The sequence below is a fragment of the Neophocaena asiaeorientalis genome, unplaced genomic scaffold, assembly GCF_003031525.2.
Source record: "Neophocaena asiaeorientalis asiaeorientalis breed wild unplaced genomic scaffold, Neophocaena_asiaeorientalis_V1.1 scaffold476, whole genome shotgun sequence".
Lineage (NCBI taxonomy): Eukaryota > Metazoa > Chordata > Mammalia > Artiodactyla > Phocoenidae > Neophocaena > Neophocaena asiaeorientalis.
In genome coordinates, this window is record NW_020172178.1 from 100,247 (window position 1) to 117,481 (window position 17,235).

A 17,235-nucleotide genomic window follows, 5' to 3' on the forward strand; every position below is an offset into this window, starting at 1 on the left:
CAAACTCGGACAAATAAGCAAACGTGGAGGCAAAGGTCTGGGGGGGTCTGGGGAGCGTGAGGGTCCCTTCCGGGGAGCTGTCATGTTACTGTCAGTCGGACAGATGACCAATACTAGAAATGACCAATGTCTCAGTTCATCTGCTTTGGTCCCGTTACAAGGGGGATGGGATGGCAGGTTCTGGCAACTAAGGACAGGGACCTTTACTGGGGTTCTCTAGAGGTTTTTTTAAAAAACATTTATTTATTTATTTTGGCTGCACCAGGTATTAGCTGCAGTGTGTGGGATCTTAGTTGCTGCATCTGAGATCTTTACTTGACGCATGCAGGATCTAGTTCCCTGAGCAGGGATCAAACCCGGGCCCCCTGCATTGGGAGCTCGGAGTCTTAGCCACTGGACCACCAGGGAAGCCCCTCCCTAGAGGATTCTAAAATGAACTCCTGCTACTGCTGAATGATTTTTTTTTTTTAAAGACATAGATAATGATTTTTTAAAATAAATTTATTTATCTTTTGCTGCATTGGCTCTTTGTTGCTGTGCGTGGGCTTTCTCTAGTTGCGGCGAGCGGGGGCTACTCTTCTTTGCGATGCATGGGCTTCTCATTGTGGTGGCTTCTCTTGTTTCAGAGCACAAGCTCTAGGCACGCGGGCTCAGTAGTTGTGGCACGCGGGCTCAGTAGTTGTGGCGCATGGGCTTAGCTGCTCTGCGGCATGTGGGATCTTCCCGGACCAGGGCTCGAACCCGTGTCCCCTGCATTGGCAGGCGGATTCTTAACCACTGGGCCACCAGGGAAGTCCCTGAATGATTTCTGATACTTGGAGAAAGTAGTTGTGATCAGGAACTAACAGTCTTTTTTATTTTTGGTCGTGCCGCAAATCTTGTGGGATCCTAGTTCCCCAACCAGGGATTGAACCTGGGCCCTCGGCAGCGAGAGCATGGAGTCCTAACCACTGGACCACCAGGGAAGTCCCGGAACTTAGTCTTTTAAGAACAAATTATGCTGAGCTGGCCTCCTCCTCTTCCATGGGGGATAGACCCCAGCTGGGCTGCACATGGGCGTGTGACAGTCTCTCATGAGGGATGCGTGGAGATGAAGAAGGGGGGTTGGCCATGACTCCCAACACCTCACCACTGCCCCAGCCTCCGTGCTCTCCGCACGCCTCTCCACCCTGAGCTCCTCACCCAGGCCATCGCCTCATCTGCCACGCAGACTCCCGCACCAACCCGACCCCACCTGGCTTCTCTCCCTATCCCGCCACCAAACCGCTCTTGCCAGCCCCACTCACCTTCTTCCTGGTGCCGACCCAAAGCATCTTTTGAGCCTGATTTTCCAAAATCTCCGAGCAGCAGCCACTGAGTTAACTTTTGGGGAGGGGTGGAATTGATCCTTCATCTCTTAACCTTTAACTTGAAAAAGTAATACATGCAGGTAATTTAAAAATTCAACCAGTACAAAAAGTATACAGCTAAGTTCCCCCCACCCGATTACAATGCCCTTCTCTCTCCAGAGGCAGTCCTGCCTCATAGGTCTTTGCAGACGTTTTTATGAATATACAAGTTTATTATGTAGCTCCTTTTTCTTGTCTGCTCCACAAGTGGGAGCGTCCATATGCCCTGTTTTGTATTTTACTCCTTTGACTTTATAAATTCTGAAGATCATATTCCGTCCTTTTTGAACAGCCTCTGCCTGGCCTTCTGAGTACCACACTAGTTCTCTTTCTACCTGGTAGCCCGCCCTTGGTCAGCAACTCCCTCAAGCTGACCTAGAAAGGTCGGAGTTCCTCCAAAGTTCTTTCCTAGGCTCTATTTTCATCTTTAAACCTTCCCCACTAAGTCACCTTATCTACTCCCGAGGCTTTCAATGCCACCCACGTATGTGGACAATTCCCACCTGGCACCTCCAGCTTGGCCCCTTGCTTCTGAGTTCCCAGCTTACATGGAATCACCAAGTGAACACAAGCAACGTTAAACTCATGGTCTTTCCCCTAGATCTGACGCCTCCCGCTCTCTCCCCACGTCCAAGCAATGCCCAAGTCCTGTAGATATCACTTCCTGACCATATTCCTCTGTTCTCTGCAGCCTCCTGCCTGGTTTCCTGACGCATTCCTGCTCTGCCTCAATCCAGTGATGTGCAGCATGCAAATCCGCTTACATTTATGCCCCTGCTTAAAACCCTACAGCAGTTTCCCGTTGATCCTCTTAGGATCAACTTCAAAATCCTTGGCCTGCCCTGGAAGGGCTGGCAAGATGGGCTCAACCCTCTGTCCCAGCCCACACTGGTTTCCCCAGTGCTCAGGACCTCCTGCCTCAGGTTCTGCCTCGTCCCCGAAACCTCCCAGGAAACCCGCCCCTCCTAGCCCCGTGACTCCACCTTCCCCTGCGCTTTGAAGGTCACTTCCCCATGGAAGCCTTCCCCATCCCAGGACCAGTAAGACCCCCAGCCTTACCTCTGTAATGGTACGATGTCTTTTCTTCCTTGAGACCCTAACGTTCTTGTGGGTGGGGCTGTGACTGTCTTGTTCATTCCTGTCACCTCAGGGCCTAGCAGGGTCTGGCAGGTAGAAGTTGCTTACTTATTGGATAAATGTTTGAGCAAGTAAATGCCATGCTCGTAACTACCTCCACTCTCTGCACACTATGGTACCCCTGCCTGGGCCACCAATGCTTTCTGGTGTTCAGTACAACACCGTGGTTGAGAACTTGGGATCTGTAGCCACAATGCCTGGGTTTGAACTCAGGCTCTGCCAACTTACTAGCTGTGTGACCTTGGACAAGTCACTTGATATCTCTGTGCTTTGGTTTTCTCATTTGTAAAATGCACTAATAATAGTAGGTGATTCACAGAGGATTAAAGAAAACAATACTTAACTCATTGATTACAGGGGAAAAAAATAAAGTGCTTTGCAGTGAATCCAGCGTGTTTCTCCTCCCATTCATTCCTGGGCCATGTCAAGCCAGCCTTCCCCTCAGCCACAGTAACCTCCTATTGCTATGTACTGTTCCAATTGTCTCTCTAGCTAGTTTTTGTTTTTTGTTTTTTTTGTGTTTTTTTTGGCTGCGTCGGGTCTTAGTTGCCCTGGGAGGGCTTAGTTGCTCCGCGGCATGTGGTATCTTAGTTCCCCGACCGGGGATCAAACCCGCGTCCCCTGCATTAGGAAGGCGGATTCTTAACCACTGGACCACCAGGGAAGTCTCTTCCTACTTTAAAGCTTCTGAGAATAGGTATCCTGTCTGCTTTATCTGCTGCTCCACATTCCCAAACTCTGGGAAGAGTGGACTCAAGAGATACTCCTTAATGCACTGAGGAGAGGTAAGGCCTCAAGTAGCTAGGGAAGCTGGCCTGAACTCACTCTTCCAGGGGAATCCACAAGAACAGAAGTGAAAGTTGACTTACCCAATTTCCTGTTTTAGATTTTGAGGAAGCTCACCTTCAGAAACCTTAGGTTTTATTTTATCTTGATATTCCACAGTTAAACCTAAGATGGTTATGAAATATAAAAAGAGAACTGCCACAGTGAGGCACAAAGGGTGAAATGCTAGGATGGAACTTATTAGCGAAATGATTAAAGTAAAAATTTTAAATAGTGATTTTAAAAAACGGAAATTGGAAAACTTTCTATTTTACACGGTTTTTTTGGAAAACTAGACTCTAGATCATGACTCCATTTCCCTTTCAAATGGAAAAATATTAACGCTCCTGAGTTTGAATCTAAGCCAGGTATCTGACACTTGGAGGCCTGTGAATCTTGGGGTGCATTTGGGTCTCTCACCGACTGACCACAGCCCTTCCAGTGACTGATTCATTCCAGTTGCTGGGTCCCTGTGTTTGGAATGCTGAACTTCCTCTGGAGACCCCTGTGCAAGTTACCTTTTTGCTCAAATTGTAAAATGAAATCTCTCAGAAAAATCCCAGTGAAATCACAGAAAATTCTGAACTTGAATCAAATGAAACATGGTATTTCCAAGAAATCCGTAATACTTTAAAGAAGCCTCTGAATAACTGAAAGCATAGAGACAGAGGAGAAGTCCACCTAGAAAACCTTCCACTTCTACCTAGTGGTGGGGACAACGTTGCTTCTATAACTGAGGGCTGTGTGCTACCTGCTAAAACAGACTGTATCCAACTCAGCGGGTTCTATCCAAGCCATTTATTTGAAACGCCAACTATATGTAGGATAAAGTCAGTGTTACATGCTTGTCAGTAACAGTAGAAAAATAGAACCAGTGAAAACCTTTGTACAACTGTAATGGTGCTCTAAAGAGAAATGTATCATTTTACAATGCTTCACGCAGACGAGTTCAAGTCTGGAGGTACCTAAATAAAAATACTATATATTTCTTTAAAAAACACTATGTACATTTGAAGCGTAAACAAGTTTTACAAAGTACTGGTTACGCAGGTTGTAGAAAACACTTGCATAGGACGTGAAATCAGTTTAAGAAAAATTTCTGAGCCTTTAGCATTGAAGGCACTTGACTTTATACCAGTAACAGCACAACCACAAGAAATGCAGTGTTGTAGAAGATACCACCTCTCTGACGCACAGACGTGGTACACAAACAGCAAGTGGAGTTCAGGAATCTTTATCGTTCAGCCACCCCACCTAAGAGCAGGATTCCGTCCCACGTGCCCATGGAACCCAGATGCACAGTCACGTGCAGGTACACAATGAAGCTTCCAGAGCTCGTTTCGGCTCTTAGACAGAACCCACGTAAACACACAGACACAAGAAGTTATTTTCAAGACACAACACTTGCAAGTAATCTTTCTATAGAAAGGGCCACAGCATTATAATATTCAGAATATGGAAGATTGACTCATGGTCTGAGGCTTCTCTATAGGAAAAGAAAAATCAAAAAACTTGCCAATACAACAATTACATAACACCTATTGCAATCGACAGGACAAAAAGACAACTTAACATTTCATAAGACACTGTTCGCACAACAGTGTTAGTGGAAAATAATACAATACACTTTAGTGTGTGACGGTAATTCTTTTAGTAAGGTTATCTGTAATGAGGTTTTAAAGTAAACTCCTTAGTAGACAAAGTAAACCACTGCAGAACGGGGAATAGCACCCATCACTGCTGCTTTAATAGTAACGTTCAACAGTAAGTTGAAGGTCAATCAAATAATTAAAAAAAAAAAAAAAGGCAAACATTTCCCTTTGAGTTCAGTCCTAAGATAAAAACATAAATGCCTTAGAATTGCAAAAGCAGTATCTTACAAGTGTTTCAGGAAACACATTTTCCCCTAAAAGGCGGATTTCAACATGAAAATTCATATTCTGATGAGTAGTTACTGAGAGGTGTTCATCTTTCACCTCTAGAGACCAACACGCGGGGGTCATCTTTGCGTCCCGCTGCTGCCAGCACGTGGGGGTCATCTTTGCACCCCGCTGCCGATGCTGCATACGCTGTTTCCCCTCCATCATCACCTAAATCCAAAGGGACAAGTATGGTCCACTGCTACTAGAGCTTGAACAACAAATCCAAAGAAAACTCAATAAAGAACAGTTTTTTAAGGAAGCATAAACAAGAATTAAGCAAAGTTTCATAGAGTTCAACCAAAAAAAAACCCCAAAAGACTCAAATAAAAAGAACTCATTTAAAGTCTACCTGGTTACCAAAATGTCAGGAGAGATGAGGTCTAGGGACATGCCTAGAAAAAGCTACAGGGGCGTGTGAAAAAGAGTATGAATAGCACATGGTAAATTCAAACAACGATTTTTTCAGGAATAATTTTTGCCTTTCATGCTGCTATCTTTTTCCCTTAGGAGTCACAGGTGACTCTGAACTGAAATTACTAATCAAAATCACAAAACTAAAACAGAAATATAAGAAACAGACCAACAGCGTCTTGAAGAAATGCAGATCTTCTCCTTCCGCTCCAGGATCTAACTGGTATTCGCTAACCTCGACTCGGCGGACACCAAAGGTGGCGATTGTCTAATGGCCTGATTGTCCATGGCCTCGAGAGGAGATCTGGTATGTTGAGATTTGGTTCTCATGAAATTTCTACACCGAGTAAAATGCTAGGTCCCGTGGCCTAAATTTTATATTATACATGTTTATTTCTGAGAGCAATCTTACTCAGACTTCACATTTATCTTCGTACAGCACTGAAAGATTTTAATGCTTAGTAAGCATTAAAGAAAACTGAATAGATGGGTTCAAAAGCCAGAGGCACATAGCTATTCAACCTACCCTACTGACCATACTTCACAAGATACATTAAAAGTCCACTAACACCTACCCTAACACTAAACCCACATCTGTTTCCCTTCTGGAAGTCACAGCAGTCCACGATCCACAGCACGTTCCTCTCTATACATAGAGTTTAGCCAGGTATGCTACTAAATTATTAAAAGCAAACTTCATAAATTAAATAAAACTATGAACAGTGGCCACTTCTTTTATAATTATATTTTAGGGACGTGAAAGAATATTTAATAAATTTTCAGAAAAATGCATGTGTGGCACCAATAGCTCTTGTCTAACATTTTTTAAAAAAAACAGGTTGGAGATGAGAAAGATTTCCCCACCAACTATGTCTACTCACTCTTCTTTGCAGTACCAGCACACTACAGTCTGAATTCAGAATAGAAATTTAAAACTGTATCAAAATAATTCATGTCAACACATGTATATAAATACACATTAAGGAATATGATGGAATTAACACTTTGTGTTTCTGAGGAGAGACAGACTGAGATTGGCTTCAAAAGACACCGTCATCTATCATAAAGTCAAAAACCTACTAAAAATGAGAACAGAGTCCTAACGTTTTTCATCTTTAAAAAAAAGGAGCCTCAAAGGCGACGATGTGTAGCTGACCTCACAGCAGCCTGGTGTTGACTCTGGGAGATCTGGGGCTCGGTGTGCAGCTTGGCCGACATCGAGGGACGTACGGGCAGCAGCTAACTAGCCAGGCAGCGGAGCGAGTGGTAGCAGTTTGCCGGTGTAGACAGACAAACGGATGTGTTCCCATCTTTAAGACTACCTACTGTTAGGATTTTTTAAAATGTCAGATTATTCCTGAGTGTATATCCACAGGGTAAAAGTAGGAAAAGATTATAAGAGAAACTACAGTTTCGGGAGAAATCAGAGTTCTTGACACCCAATAGAAACCTATTTACTTAAAAGTGCATGTCATTCATTTATATGGTAGCTTGTAAAGGCTCCCTAGCCCTGCATAGTTTTAGAGTGAGTGTGAGTGATTCAGAGTTTTATATATATATACATACACAGAGAAGAGGCTCCCAAACATCCTTCACGGGAGGGAGTGTTCAGAAAGTCTCTTTTCTTCTAAGTGCCACGGCTGTGTGTGTATGTGTAAAAATAGAAAGTGAATGCTCAAATAATGTCGAAGTGATTTAAAAACTCAAATACTAATGTATTTACATTGGAGAGTAAGAAAAAAACAGTCCTTAGCTCACACATTGCCCTTCTAAGGGAGAGGATCTTAAAAGATCCCATGTGCTCAGTGGTTCAGTAAAATCCCAAACCAGCGTCCCCAGTGGAGTTCAAGTAGGACATGTAGTATTTCACCGAAGGAAAAAAAAAAGGTTTCTTTTTCTTTTTTGGTGACAAAGCATTATGCATTATACAACAACTTCTTTAAAGGACACCAAAATTCAGACACACTTTGAAAAACACTTAAAAGAAAATATATGCTTACAAACACCAAATGACATCCGTAAGGCTGAAGCCCTTTTGTTTTTTTCCCACAGAGAGCAAGACAACTGAAGGCAGCAAGCAGTCACTCCCCGGACTCATCTGGAGAGTCGCAGCTCAGAACCGGCAATCCCGTAGGGCAGGCTTAAGTTACTTCGCTAATTCCACTTCTTTAGGATTCCAGGAAAGCCGATCGCTTTAGAACCTCATCTAGTGAAACTCTAATCCACACTACCAGAATCTGCAGTGATTCTAACAGCATCTGCACTGTGAATAAAGCAATAGCTTGAGTCTGGACACAAAAGGCTTTTCTCCTTCTTGTTCTTTACTGAACCAGGAAACTTCAGGATGCTGACTGGATTCCTGCTGGAGGAATGAAGACCAGCTCCCAAGACTCATTTAAAAAGTACGACGTTAGATTTATGAAGACTGAGCGGCAAGATTTCTGAACTAAAACAATGACTGAAAAGAGAGGAGCATTTTGATGTACTGTTCTTTGGAATTTCTATAATTAAAAAATAAACACAGAACTATTTCATAAGAAAATACATCTTAGTGTGCAATCCAATGCACGTGGAAATTGCTAGATGAAAGGTAAAATGCAAAAAAGTATGAAAATACAGTCCTTTAAATGTGGCAATAAAGTTTAACATACTGATATAAAAACAATACAGATAAAAGTACAAGTGCAAAAAAATTCCATCATTTGTAAAGAGAAAAAAAAAAAGTGCCAGCTTGCTTGCTCTTAAAAATGCTTCCCCCACACAGTTGTTCCAACACAAAATAGACAGACGCAGCATTCAGAATAACCCTCTTAGCATGCCATGTCTAATAGACGTGTATATACAAAAACCAGAATAAAATACCGTGAAACTGAGTTATCAGCTGGCATCAATACTCTAAGTTGTTGGGTTACATCATAAAATGGGATGTTTCACATCTCAGGCACAGACGACTTGGAGGTTGCTCTCAAAGGGCAGACTTTTTGTAGAGGAAGTCTGGCTTGCTTGGTGACCTCCTTCCTCTGCTGATTGAATCTTCCCTTTCCAAATCTGTATTTCGCTGAGCTCCATGGCCCAAGGACTCGCTGTCTGCCAGTCTTCTACCAGATCTCTCTTCTGGAGCTTCAGAGCTACATGCAGAATGTGAAGGTCTGTTAGGAGTCAGCCCAAAAGTCAAGTCAGTTTCCACTGCTGTCCGCCCCCTGACATGGGCTGGACCGTTGCCGGCATTTTCTGGGGCTGCCAAAGGAAAGTCCGACCGCTGGGGAGGCTGCTCAACAACATCAAGGTGTACCGGCTCATTCTTTTGTCTGTGCAGATGCCCATCAGGGGAAAGTGGATATTCTCTCCTAGCTTCTTCCTGCTTTTTAGGAGAGGTCTGGCCAGGTAGGTAGGCTGACTTTAAGCCGCTTGGTGATACCTTATTGTGGCTATACAAATCGGGACCAAAATATCCACCCTGCGAAGGGGAAGGGCTGCGTCTGCCAGGAGCCGGAGTAGATGGTCTACAAGCAGCGTTCGAGAAGTCATAGAAATCTGGGTATTCCTGCTGATTTTCTCGAGTGTCTGGTTTTTGCTCTAGTGTGTGTTTCTTTCGAGACGTGTGTGTATGCCTCTGTGGAATACACGATAGATGCTGGGGAGGCCCTGGTCCTACTTCAGAAACTGACTGGCTTAATTCTGTGTCTACAGCAAGTTCGGGAAGCCTCCTGTCCTTGAGCGACAGTGCGGACACTCCCACGGCGATATCTGGCATTAGGTCGTTGAGTTGTGTACACTGCAAACGGAGACAAAACAGGGGGAGGGTTAAAAGAAAAAGGCCCAAGACGCCTTCTTTTTCAAAGGATGCTCACTGATTTTTGTTTCCTCATTAGAAAAATGATACATGCTTTTTTTTTTTTTTTTTATTTTGGCTGTGCCATGCAGCTTGTGGGATCTTAGTTCCCCGACCAGGGATCGAACCCAGGCCCCCAGCAGTGGAAGCATGGAGTCCTAACCTGGATTCCATGGAACATCAGGGGATTCCCCTGCTTATTTTTAAAATGATAAAAATATAGAAAGCTATAAGGCAAAACCCCCACAAAAACCCTAAACTTCCCTACTTGAGATAACCATTGTTATTAGCATTTTGAAGCAGTTCTCTCACCTTTTATATTTTGCACACATATTTTCATAAAATTTAGTGCATATATAACAGTGCCATTAATACTATTTAAATGACTGCATACTGTTCCCCGCTGTATTGATGAAGCATGACTTCTTAACCATTCTTCCACTGTTGGACCTTAAGGTTGTTTCCAATTTTTCATTATTATAATCAAGATTGTAATGAACATATAGATGAAACACCTTTGACGGGAGTTTTATTTAAAATATAAAGTAGAACTTCCCTGGTGGCGCAGCGGATAAAATATACAGTAGTAGAACTTTTGTAACTGTAGAACTGAGGGCCAGGCCAATAAGATGGGAATTTGGTTTATTCAACACTATCAGTCTTTGCTGTTTCTTCTTTTTGGAGGGGTTCGGGGGGACAGCAGGGAAAGCGTATAGAAGGGTATAAGGTGAGGACCATAATTTGACCCAAGGCGTACACTAGTCCACAGCTTCCAAAAGGCCATCTTTTAATGAAGATTCCCTTATGTATATGTATATATGTATCTTTGTTCTTCTCTATACTGAACACTAATATCGGTATGTGACTAAGCAGGCAGACTTAAAAATCACCACTGTTTTTTTTCCAAATGTATTATATGAAACAGAAATTCAACCTCTAATGCAGGGCAAGATCAGGCAAAGAATTCTTGCTTAATTTACTACCTACTAGCGCTAGCGACTGTGATTTCCAGTCAAATGAGTGTCCTGATGGAATAGCTTGCTAGAGGCAGAGACATGCGTGCGGGTTAATTTTCTGCCCATTTTATAAATGAGGAGTCTTCTGCCACATTGTTCCCGATGGTATACTCAGCTACAAGTAGCTTCCCCTTCCTGCCCCAACAAAGCCTTTGGTAGAATAGTAGACTCTACAGAATAGAGGTCGGGGCCAGACTCTTGACACGTGCTTGAACAGCACACCATGAAACCGGTAACGTCACCTGCATTGTCCAGTAACCCCATCCTTCTGGATACCTGCACGCGAACATAAGGGAAGGCCCTGGCCTACTTCCACCGCAAACACCTCGTCTCTCTTCTCCGTCCTTTTTCATCCCCCTACACTCTCTTTTTCTCTCCCTTTTCCATACTCCCTTAAGTCTATGCTTTCAGCTTGTCAGTAACTCTTCTGGGCACCGCTGAGTCCCAGGGGCCAAGGAAATTGCTTCTGACATTCCAGCAGCTCGTAATTTTAGGTGGGTTACTGAGCTGCACACTCACCACTTGTCTCTCAGACACTACTGCTGCTGAGGCGGGGGCGGCTCCCGTCTGTCTCCCCAGCCCTGTGGTGCCGGGACAGTCAGGTCCTGCTGCTTGAACACCCGGCAAACAGACTGGAGGGGGCACTGCTTTAGGAGCTGCTCTGGAGTGAAACAGTGAATGATTACAGGGATAAGAGAACGAACGTGAAGGGTGTTGGCTGGGAGGTCTTTGTCTCCAGCCTGCTTTGAGGTGGTGATGGACTGGGGTAGCTGGGGGGTGGTACGGCGGTGGTGGAGGTGGCAAGGGTGGATGGAAGGCCACAAAAGAGTCCGGATCTGTAAACACGGTTTCTGCAGCGGGGTTACTGCTAACTCGACATCTCCCAGACTGCCTCATTGTCAAGAGTGGACTTTCATCTCCAAAACGTTCATCAGGAAAGAACTTGTGAGGATTCTAAGAAAGAATGGGGTGGGGGGTAAACAAGGTAGGATATTTGTTAGATTTCCTGGACAGAAATTTACAGGCTGAGTTAAGCCAGTACCTAGAAAAACCACATTCAGCAACAGTAAAAGGCACAACAGACTTTTCTAAGCCAGAAACCCAAGGAAAAATTACCTCAAAAACAGTATAAAAGGGTAGAGCGCAGCAGCTATCAAGGAGAGCGGTGTAACTGAATACTCCAGAAAGCAGGTCAGTAATCTCTTGCAAGATTATGTGATAATCAAAAACAGGAAATAAAACCTAATGCAAATATGTCTTTGCCAAGAAAATAAAATTAACATTAAAAACAAAAGGAGGGGGCTTCCCTGGTGGCGCAGTGGTTGAGAGTCCGCCTGCCGATGCAGGGGACACGGGTTCGTGCCCCGGTCCGGGAAGGTCCCACGTGCCGGGGAGCAGCTGGGCCCGTGAGCCATGGCCACTGAGCCTGCGTGTCCGGAGCCTGTGCTCCTCAACGGGAGAGGCCACAATAGTGAGAGGCCCGCGTACCGCCAAAAAAATAAATAAATAAAAACAAAAGGAGGAACTAACACACCATTGTAAAGCAATTATACTCCAACAAAGATGTTTAAAAAATTAACAAAATTTTTAAAAAGGAGGAAAAGGCATATAAGTGAGGATTCTAGAACTTTCTGACAAAACGTCTGTACACTTTCAGTCTGAAATAAAAACTACAAAATACTATTCCTTACCTATTATATAGAAATAAGTATGATTAAAATTTTGATAAACACTATATGGAAATTCTTAAATTGTAAAACACAATTTAAGAGATCAAATTAAGATACAATTTAGAATGGCAGAGAATAGAAATGAACAGAAAACAAGCCTGTTTTAGAGATGGAAACCACAGTAAAAATTGAAAATCAAGAACCTAAAAATGGTGGAAAAAAAAAAGAACCTAAAAATGCCCTGCTCCTTGCCTAAGGCCACCATACCATGTTCCCCTTTGAAAACTCAGGCTAAAGTGGTTTGCAGTTAGTGGCAAGAAAACAATTCAATCACTTGACCAGATGAAATTAAATTTTATTTTAGGTTCTACTTTAGTTGCTGTGAAGACTACTTTACACATTTTATACAAAAATGCTACTGCTTTTTGTACCAAATAATTACTAGAAACGGGTTTCTTTGTGCTAGTTAAAAAAAAATAAAAAGCACTCATTCCTTGATTCTCATGCTTATAGGGTTTGAACCATCATGCAAAAAAAAAATTCTTATAATAAAGGGGAGGAGAGAGGGGAAAAGAGGGGCATATGGAAGGTCTGTTAAGTATGTAGTAGGCTAAAACCTGATACCTAGTGACCAAACCAGGGACAGAAAGCAGCGGAAGGTCAGAATTTTCTACTTTCTCTTCCACTTCTGTTGGGCGTACACACCATGAACTTTTAGCAGTTAGCATTTATGTGCTTAATATATACAAGAGGCATAGTTGCTTTACATACAGCAGCTCTTATCTTCACAACAATTCATTTTACAGGTAAGGAAACTGATGCACAGAGTGGTGAAGTAACTTGCTCCAAGTTAACTAACTGGTAAGCAGCAGAGCCAGGATATAAGCCCAGTTCTCACTCCAGAGACTGCGCCCTGTCCACTCTACCACACTGCCTCTCACTGGGGGCTTTCAGGTCATCCAAGACACCAGGGACAGTCAAAGAGCACGTACAAAGAAAAAGACATGCTACGAGGGCTCCTTGGGATATGTAAAATACTGCCTGAGTGACAGTCAAGGCTCCTTATATTTTGATCTTCTTTCAAGTATAAAAAATTGAATATTTATTTAGAATTAGAAATCACAAATTGCAAATTTTGACATATAACACAACATCACAGAATCCAAAAGAATACCATAATATTTTCATTATTAATAATAACTGACAATCTAACACAAGGCTCCCTATTTTAAATGGTTTCGTGCCGTTTCCCACCTGCAAGAGCTCTGCAGCAGCATCTGCGAGCCCGAACTCTCTCAGTACTCGAATCTGAATTTCATAGCTCACGGTGGCGCCTTCCCCACAGTTAAGTGCGTAGGCTCTCTGCACCTGCTCAGTGTGTCGTAGCTCCTGCAGACGTCTGACCATGTCTTTCATAATGAGGAGACGAGGAACTGGAAGAAGAGAAATAGTTTGTAGGCACAATACCTGAGCTACACAAAAGACCACCTGTTGAATGCAAGAAAAAAGCATGTGTTTTGCATCAGAATCTTCTCATAAATTTTTGATAGTATTTTAATTTCCTGGCAAGATAGTAATTTATATACTTCTAATTATTTTTTAAGGTTTTAAAATTTCACTGTGTCCAAAAGGCTCTTGGTAATACCAAACAGCTCCTGAACTGCATTATTCGTTCACAGCCCAAATAAAATTTTATTTGCATATATTCTCTTCTGAATCTCAGGATATTTCAAAAGTCTTTTAAATATATTCATTCTTTTATTCAAATAATTTTTTGAGTCCTGACTATCCAAAATATGATCATTCATTTAAATATAATGCCTGAAACAAGGTTACTGCCTTACCTGGGATTTCATTTGCTACAACCGAAGGAGGGCTTGACTGGTTACTGCTGATCTGCTGGTGGCTGATCATGTGACAGCACTGTGGCACGGCATTATTGACCATGTAAAGTGTGTCTGGCACATTGGACATTCTAACCATTCTCAAACGCACAAGATCTGTTTGTTCCACCATCATCTCGTCTAGCACTGACTGAAAACAATTCAGTATTAACAGAATTAGTCAACCTTACACCTCTGCTAAATCACATTTAGAGAAAGATTATCGCCATCATCATATAAAAAGGGAATTAATTTATTGTTTCCAGTGTATGAAGCTTAAAATTAGTGGTGAAAGGAAAAAGTACCCTAATCTCTTTAATTTTTTTTTGTTTTTTGTTTTGTTTTGTTTTGTTGCGGTACGCGGGCCTCTCACTGCTGTGGCCTCTCCTGTTGCGGAGCACAGGCTCTGGACGCGCAGGCTCACGGGCCCAGCCGTTCCGCAGCATCCCCTGCATTGGCAGGCGGACTCTCAACCACTGCACCACCAGGAAAGCCCTACCTCTTTAATTTTTAAAGGATCTTTTTGGAGCATCTTTGAAAAGAAAGAATCATTTTCTGAAAAATCTGTTGTTTTTTTTTAAATTTACTTTTATTTATTTTTTTCTACATTGGGTCTTCGTTGCTATGCACGGGCCTTCTCTAGTGCGGTAAGCGGGGGCTACTCTTTGTTGTGGTGCATGGGCTTCTCATTGCGGTGTCTTCTCTTGTTGTGGAGCACGGGCTCTAGGCATGCGGGCTCAGTAGTTGTGGCCCACAGGCTCTAGAGCACAGGCTCAGTAGTTGTGGTGCACGGGCTTAGTTGCTCCGAGGCACGTGGGATCTTCCCAGACCAGGGCTCGAACTTGTGTCCCCTACATTGGCAGGCAGATCCTTAACCACTGCGCCACCAGGGAAGTATTTGAAATTTGAAGAAGGGATATAAAATTAATCAGAAATAACTTATACATAAAGTTACTATAAAGAAAACACTGTATATATGTATATAAATACACATATATATGTATATATGTATGTATATACAACAATGTATATAAATATCAGGGCCAACAAGAAATGCTCAAAATATAAAATATTAAAGACTGATATTAAATTCAACAGACCTATACATAAACCTAATTGTTAAAAGCCAACAAGAAATGCTCAAAATATTAAAGACTGATATTAAATTCAACAGACCTATACATAAACCTAATTGTTAAGTAAGTTTCAGATGAATCTATCTCAACAAACTGCAGAACGGTCAAAATGGCATCATGTAAAAACATTTTCCACATTTACTGGGGGCATTTTTCTGCTTATGCATGGGTACAGGAGGACTGTCTGATCAGCTCACTGCTGCTCCATTTTGAGACAGAGCAGAAGGGAGGGTAGATCTAGATTATTACGGGCCTTTTATCACCAGACTCAACCTTCTAAGAGGCCTCAGCTGCTTGAGTGACTTTCATCATTGAACTTACTTCAGAAAGACCAGACCCAACCATTCTGCTTTTTTCCTCTGTTTTACAACTACTTAAAGTGTCAACTACTCGGGGTGGGGGGGAGGGATAAACTGGGAGATTGGGACTGGCATATACACACTACTATATATAAAATAGACAACTAATAAGAACCTACTGTATGGTACCAGGAACTCTATTCAATACTCTGCAGTGACATATGGGAAAAGAACCTAAACAAGAGTGGATAGGGACTTCTCTGGCAGTCCAGTGGTTAAGACTTTGTGCTTCCAATGCAGGGGGCACGGGTTCAATTCCTGGTCAGGGAACTAAGATCCTGTGTGCCGTGCGGTGTAGCAAAAAAATAAAAATAATAAATAAATAAAAAGAGTGGACATACGTATAACTGATTCACTCTGCGGTACAGCAGGAACTACCACAGCATTGTGGTAAGGGATAAGGGATAGGTTATCATCCTATTCAATAAAAGAAACCTCTCACAAATCCTTCCGTAGACGTACCTTAAACTAGGGACTCCAACAATAAAACTGAGAAAAAGTTTAAGATAACTATGTTTCTATACCCAAACACATTGTTTTGCCTGTTAATTCATTTCATTAAGCTTACTGGTGATTTCTGACTTTCAAAGACTGTCAGTTCCTCAAAAGGTCACCCCAAAGATCTTACGGCTGAACATTTCTAATAAAAATTGCAGTATTTCATTTTCCATTACCATATTTACGTGGCGAGTTCTTTATGTTATAATATACATAATGCCAACTTTTTACTTAATAGGCCTAAAATTTTGTCTTAGTTTGTATACTTATTCCAAAACTAAACACAATTTCCAGCAGTCACTACAAAAATATGTTACAAGAAGTCATGGCATTTCTTTAGTTTACAAAAGGAAGAAAATATGTATGCAATCTTCTCTCAAACATTTCTCCCACCCTGAAGATCACAAAATACTGACGACCATTTCATTAAAATGAAAATTTTTTCCAAGCTAACAGTTTGCAAGAAAAACTGATGAGAAAAATGTAAAATGCAATTTAATATGACCTAAGTTATGAAAATAAAAACATGCTTGATAACTCAACATTTGGAAAACTACTCTGGTGAGTAGTCAAACTAGAATTTACTTTCACTTTCCCTATTATTGGACATTTAGACTATTTCCAAATATTTAAGTAATATCACAATAAATGTCTTTGTGTTTATAGTGTGTAACAAAGTAGTCTAACATCTTAAAATGGTTTTTATTACCTTTGCTTCTTCTACATAGGGAGAGAACAGTCGAGGACGAACATATATTCCAGCATTTTTTTGCCGTAACCAGGCATTTGACTTTCCACCTTCTGTTGTAGGAAGCATATCTGATGGAGGAGTACTAATCAAGCCTCTTTTCATCTTGGAAAAAAGAATTTTTTTTACAGAAACAGAGATTTGTGTAGCACCGCAGTATTACAAAGATAAAAATAATTATACCTATAAATCAACATGTTTGAACTTTAGCATTTAAATACAAATTTAGGAATATAAGTGAAATTTAAAAATACTTCAAATGTTCAATAATATTTAAAGGATTCAGCAAGCCATAAAAAGGTACTACAATTTTCCATTTTTCTCTACACAGAGGAATGATGTTTTAAAAACAAGAGCTGTACTAATTAAAAATATAATGAGTCAGACTAACTTTCAGAACCCTTAATGAG

At 41.9% G+C, this 17,235-nt stretch overlaps 1 protein-coding gene across 2 annotated transcripts in view; it reads right to left on the reverse strand.

Annotated features, from left to right (window-relative positions):
- Positions 1–4,133: 4,133 nt before the first annotated feature.
- The window catches only part of BTBD7 (BTB domain containing 7), an 80,098-nt gene continuing 66,996 nt past the window's right edge, over positions 4,134–17,235 (reverse strand). For both annotated transcript variants that reach the window (XM_024758093.1, XM_024758100.1), the window contains 5 exons: positions 16,787–16,930; positions 14,046–14,235; positions 13,456–13,634; positions 11,051–11,485; positions 4,134–9,458 (listed from right to left, as the gene is read on the reverse strand). In XM_024758093.1, the coding sequence (XP_024613861.1) occupies positions 8,649–9,458; positions 11,051–11,485; positions 13,456–13,634; positions 14,046–14,235; positions 16,787–16,930 (1,758 nt within the window). In that variant the 3' untranslated portion in view covers positions 4,134–8,648. The remainder of the gene's footprint in view (positions 9,459–11,050; positions 11,486–13,455; positions 13,635–14,045; positions 14,236–16,786; positions 16,931–17,235) is intronic.